The sequence below is a fragment of the Panicum virgatum genome, chromosome 2K (genome assembly GCF_016808335.1).
Source record: "Panicum virgatum strain AP13 chromosome 2K, P.virgatum_v5, whole genome shotgun sequence".
In the NCBI taxonomy this organism is placed as follows: domain Eukaryota; kingdom Viridiplantae; phylum Streptophyta; class Magnoliopsida; order Poales; family Poaceae; genus Panicum; species Panicum virgatum.
This window is the reverse complement of record NC_053137.1, coordinates 49,684,734-49,689,992: the sequence shown is the minus strand read 5'-3', so window position 1 is coordinate 49,689,992 and position 5,259 is coordinate 49,684,734. Positions and strand designations below refer to the sequence as shown.

The window sequence follows — 5,259 nt, the reverse complement described above, 5'->3', positions numbered from 1 at the left end:
GCACCTGGGCAGTAGCAACCCCACCGCCACCGGGCTGATGGGCGCGCCTGATCCTGACGAGCGCGAGCGCCTAATCATTGGCAGGTGGGGCTCCACAACATCCGCTCTGGCTCTGCTCTGAATTCTAATGCGCGCTCTCTGGGCTAATCCCATGGAGCCGCTGTGCGAGGACATGGACTGAACGTCACGGCATCAGTACAGCCGGGGCAACGTCCATAGGGTTTGGGATTAGGGCTTATTGAAAGCCTACCAATCTTAGAGGGAAGCCATTGTGGTTGTGTCAAGTTGGTTGTTGCTCATGATGGCAGAGGATGGGCGATGCCGGCAGCCCTGCCGCCTTTGGGGCGGCACGGGAGATGATGGGATGTCAGAGCCGCGAGAAGGAATTTTGGGTACTCGTGGCACGCGTTTCAGCTAGAGCGAGATTTTGCATTGCTCATCAACAGATTTGACACAGGTTGGGGGGCCAGAAAGCTGATTCTAAAATCGAAGTTTTCTTCAGGTTAATGTACAAGGGCAATTACACACCTAAGTACAACATCACCGGTAGCACGTTGGCTAATCCACATACTTCTTTATGACTTGCTAAGCTGCTAGCTAGTAGTAATAATTCACTAAGCTCACTACGCTCGCAAAACTTTTCTGCAAACCCGTCAGGCAGAGTACTCCGAGGCGGCGAACGAGCAGCTCGACGACTGGGCCCCCGAGCGCGCGCCCCGCACCGGCGACACCGGCGCCGGGGGGGCCGCCGCAGCCGGCGGCTGCCGCTGCTGTTGCTTCGCGTCGTCCCCGGCCGCGGGGCGACGGATCTCCTCGAGCAGCGCCACGACGTCCTTCATGGCGGGCCGGTCGTCGGCGCGGCGCGACACGCAGAGCGCGCCCACGGACAGCACCTGCCGCATCTCGTGCGCGTCCGCCTCGGAGGCGCCCGCCCGGAGCCGCGCGTCCACGAGCTCCCACGCATCGCGCTTGGCCTGCATGTGCTCGCGCACCCACTGCACCAGGTGCGCGCCGCCGGGCAGCGCCGGGTCCAGCGGGTGCCGCCCCGTCAGCATCTCCAGCACCACCACGCCGAAGCTGTACACGTCGCTCTTCTCGCTGATCCGCTGCATCGACGCGTACTCTGCTTTGGCCGGAAGAGGGGAAAAAAAACAAGAAGAGACAATTTTGTTTGTCAGAAAAAAAAAAATCCATGAGATTGTCGTAGAAAGAATAGGATCAGTCACGATCTCGACCTGGTGCCATGTAGCCGTAGGAGCCGGCGATGCGCGTCTGCTTGCCGGCGTCGAGCTTGGAGGTGGCGGCGGAGAGGACGCGGGCGAGGCCGAAGTCGGCGAGGTACGGCTCGTAGGCCGGGCCGAGCAGCACGTTCATGGACTTGACGTCGCCGTGGAGGATGGCCGGCACGCAGTCGTGGTGGAGGTACGCGACGGCGTGGGCGACGCCGAGCGCGACGTCGAAGCGCGCGCCCCACCCGTCCGCGGGCGCGCCCTTGGCCCCCGCGAGGCCGCCGCCGTGGAGCAGCCCGCTCAGGCTGCCGTTGGGGAGGTAGCTGTAGAACAGCAGCCGGGTGCCGCCGTTGGCGGCCCACCCGAGGAGCCGCACGATGTTGCGGTGCCGGATGGAGCCCAGCGCCGCGATCTCGCTGCGGAACGCCGCCGACGTCGCCTCGTCCGCCGACCACATCTTCTTCACGGCCAGGGTGTAGCCGGTGGGGGTATCCACCTTATACACGACCCCCGAGCCGCCGGTGCCGATCACGTTCGCGGACGTCAGCCCGCGGAGCACGTCGTCCATGGTGATGTCGAGCTTCTGGTACAGCGTCACCTCCCACGTGCCCTCGCCGTGGATGATGCGCCCGCCGCCGCCGCGGCGGTGCGTGCGGGCGAGCATGTAGGTGGCGGCCGCCAGGAGCAGCGCGCTGACCGCGGCGAGCACGGACATGGCTACCTTTAGTGATGAGATGGCCCCGCGCCGCGAGGACTCGTCGGACCCGTCGCCGACGACGAGGTGCCGATTGCCGGCGAGGTCGCTGAGGGGAAGCTTCTGGAAGAAGGGAGTGTTCGGGAGCTCGCCGGAGAAGGCGTTGTAGGAGATGTTGAGCGTGACGAGGTTCTGCAGCGCCGCGAGCGGTTCCAAGCTGCCGGAGAGCTCGTTGTGCGACAGGTCCAGGCTGCCGAGCTTGTCGAGGCCGGCGAGCTGCGACGGTATCTCCCCCGAGAGCCGGTTGCAGCTGAGGTTAAGCGAAATCTCCAACGACGGCAGCTTCCCGAGCTCCACCGGGATGCCACCGGTGAACGCGTTGCCGCCGAGATCCAGCAGTTGGAGCTTCTCGGACGAGCCGAGCTCTGGCGGTATGCCGCCGGTCAGCCGGTTCCTTCCCAAGTACAGCTTCGTCAGCTCCGGCAGTGACCCGATGCTGGAGCTCAACGGCCCGGCGAGCTGGTTGTCGGAGACGTCGATCAGCTGGAGACTGCGCGGCAACGTGTCCGGCAATGCGCCGGACAGAGCATTCGAGTGCAGGTCGAGGAACTCGAGGCTGGCGCAACCCGAAATGGCGGCGGGCACAGGGCCGACGAGGTGGTTCTCGCTCATGTCGAGGAAGTTGAGGTTCTTCAGGTTGCCGATCTCGGCGGGTATCGTGCCGGAGAGCCGGTTGCCGTTGAGCCGGAGGCGGTAGAGGCTGGTGCAGTTGCCGATCTCCGGCGGTATGAGCCCGGACAGCTCGTTGTCGAGCAGCAGCAGCTTTGTCAGGTTCTGGAGCCCGAACAGCTCCTTGGGGATCGGGCCGGTGAGATTGTTGTACGACAGATCGACCGCCTGGAGGCTGGGCGCCTCGGCGAGGCTCGCCGGCACGCCGCCGGTGAGCCGGTTCTTCCACGCGTAGAAGAGGGTGAGGTTGCGCAGGCGCGGGAAGTCGAGGCGGATCTCCCCGGACAGCGCGTTGTTGTCGACCTCGATGTCCGTCAGCGAGGTGCAGTTGGAGAGCTCCGGAGGGATGGCGCCGGTCAGCTGGTTGGTGCTCAGCTGCAGCTGCTGGAGATTCGGCAGGCCGCCCAAGCTCGTCGGAATGCTCCCGGTGAGGGAATTCAGCGACAGGTCAATGAGCGTGAGCTCCTTGCACTGTCCGAGCTCCGGGGGAATCGCGCCGACGAGCTGGTTCTGCCACAGGAGCAGAGTTTGGAGCTTCTTGAGCTGCCCAATTTGCGCCGGAATCGGTCCGGAGAGGGAATTCTGGTAGAGATACAGGCTGGTGAGCTCGGTGCAGTTGCCGATGGACTCCGGGATCCGGCCGGAGAGAAGAGTGGTGTAGATGGCGATGGTCTGGATCTTCCTGAGCTGCCCGATCGTCTCCGGAAGGCTCCCGGAGACGCCGGTCTCGGCGAGGCCGAGCATGGTGAGGTCGGTGCAGCCGCCGATCTCCGGCGGCAGAGGTCCCTTCATCCCCTGGTTCCCGCCGGCGCGGAGCACCTGCAGCTTCTTCAGGTTCCCAATGCTCGCCGGGATGGGCCCGCTCAGCTCGTTGTCGTAGAGGGTGAGGTGCGTCAGGCTGGTGAGGTTGCCGATGTCGTCGGGGATGCCGCCGCTCAGGGAGTTGGAGTTGAGCGCGAGCGACTCGAGGTTCGCGAGCCGGCACAGCTCGGGGGGGATCGCGCCGGTGAGCTGGTTCTTGCTGAGGTCAAGGGTGGTGAGCTCGCCGTAGCCGCCGAGCTCCTTGGGTATCGCGCCGGTGAGGTTCGTGCCGGAGAGCACCAGCGTCTTGAGCGACGCCGCCAGCGGCTGCAGGTTGGCCGGGAGCGGGCCTCGCAGGTCGACCGAGGTGATGCTCAGCCCGACGACGTCGCCGCGCGCGTCGCACGACACGCCGGACCACCGGCACGGGCCGGCGTCCGCGGCGCGCCACGACGCCAGCGCGCCGCTTGCCGGGCGCAGCGTGTCCTTCCATCGCAGCAGCGCCTGGCCCTGCTCGTTGACGCAGTGGCACGGCGGCGACAGCAGCAGCAGCAGCAGCAGCAGCAGCGCGGGGGCGAGCGGCACGAGAAGCGCGGGCCTCGGTGCGGCGGCGCGGGACCACGGCGGCATTGGCGGCGCGCGCCTCGGTGGCGAGGCGGAGGCGGGCGGGTGACGTGAAGAGAGGCGAGTGGGGCGGCAATGCGGTGGATGGTCGCTTGGTGAGGTGGCGCCTCTCGCAAGCATTGGGATTGTAGAGGGGGAGACCCCATGAATTGTTTATACAGGGAAAGCACAAGAGATCTGGATCCAAATGGATACAAAAAATTCCAAACACCAAATTAGAACGGTCTTTGATCGATTGTTGCAGTGCACTATGGTGACAGAGTGCTGCTGCTAAGAGCAGGTCTGATTGGATCTTGGCCTGAACAATTAAAGATATTTGTACCTGAACTAGTTTTTAATCGGGAAAAAGATACTGGATGCGGTTTTACAAGAGATGGGGAAGATGAGAGGAAGGTGGTGTGGTTGGTGTCATGATCTGCAGATGTTTATCCCCAGTTGGTGTACTTATTACTGCCATTGCACAGCCTCCCTGAATTGTTAATTGTTGCTGCTGGTCTTTGGAGGTGAAAACATCTCTTCTCCCTCCTCGTGTTCTGTGAAAACAGGTTACTGCTAATTCTCTCGGTAATCGGGCTTTTATCCAATGTTCCATGGAAGAGCATTTCGAATGCAGTGTCAGTTAATTCTTAATCCCTGCTCCTTTGTACCGTTGGCACAGGAGTTGACAGTGGCTGTTAGTGCTGGCTGCCTTTAGGTGTATGTAACCTTCTAAAACGTTTTCTGATGGCAGTGCTATGGGCTGTGACAGTGCTGCTTTACAGTAACCTCTTTGCAGGTACAACTGCTCTTCAGCGGATCTCCTCCTTTACAGTGATAGTACGACAGTAAAAAGAGCACATCTCACGTTGCTAACTGAACATGCCAAGTCCTGGTGTTTACATTTGCTTTTTCGTTGCCCGCACCATCTTGCGTGCGAATTTTACAGACATACAGACCTAGTCGTTTGAGAAGTTGCTACATAATTTGCAAAATATAATCCTTTTGCATTCTTCTCATTTGCCGCAACACTGAGCAACGACTGATCCATGAGCTCAAATTGCTCTTCCTGCTGCCCGGTAACAGCTGAATCTGTGGATGAAATTCAGAAAACATGTTCAGTCACATGCATAAGTTTCTGCAGAAAAAGAGATCAATGTGATACTAGAACTGGCAGAACCTTATTGCTTCCTGTGAACTCATCAT

At 61.4% G+C, this 5,259-nt stretch overlaps 1 protein-coding gene across 1 annotated transcript; it reads right to left on the bottom strand.

Annotated features, from left to right (window-relative positions):
• Positions 1-463: 463 nt before the first annotated feature.
• Positions 464-4,509, bottom strand: LOC120682385 (leucine-rich repeat receptor-like serine/threonine-protein kinase RGI4). Its single transcript, XM_039964261.1, has 2 exons — positions 1,236-4,509; positions 464-1,123 (listed from the first exon to the last, which is right to left on the bottom strand). Exons 1-2 carry the CDS (start codon positions 4,195-4,197, stop codon positions 654-656), a joined length of 3,432 nt encoding a protein of 1,143 aa, XP_039820195.1. The 5' UTR covers positions 4,198-4,509; the 3' UTR covers positions 464-653.
• Positions 4,510-5,259: the final 750 nt, after the last annotated feature.

Bases quoted from the DNA above. Each gene is read 5' to 3' on its own strand.
- LOC120682385 (XM_039964261.1), bottom strand. From the start codon at position 4,197: ATGCTTGCGAGAGGCGCCACCTCACCAAGCGACCATCCACCGCATTGC. The intron at 1,124-1,235 runs GTCGAGATCGTG...CGGCCAAAGCAG, and splicing joins CTACGGCTACATGGCACCAG to AGTACGCGTCGATGCAGCGG.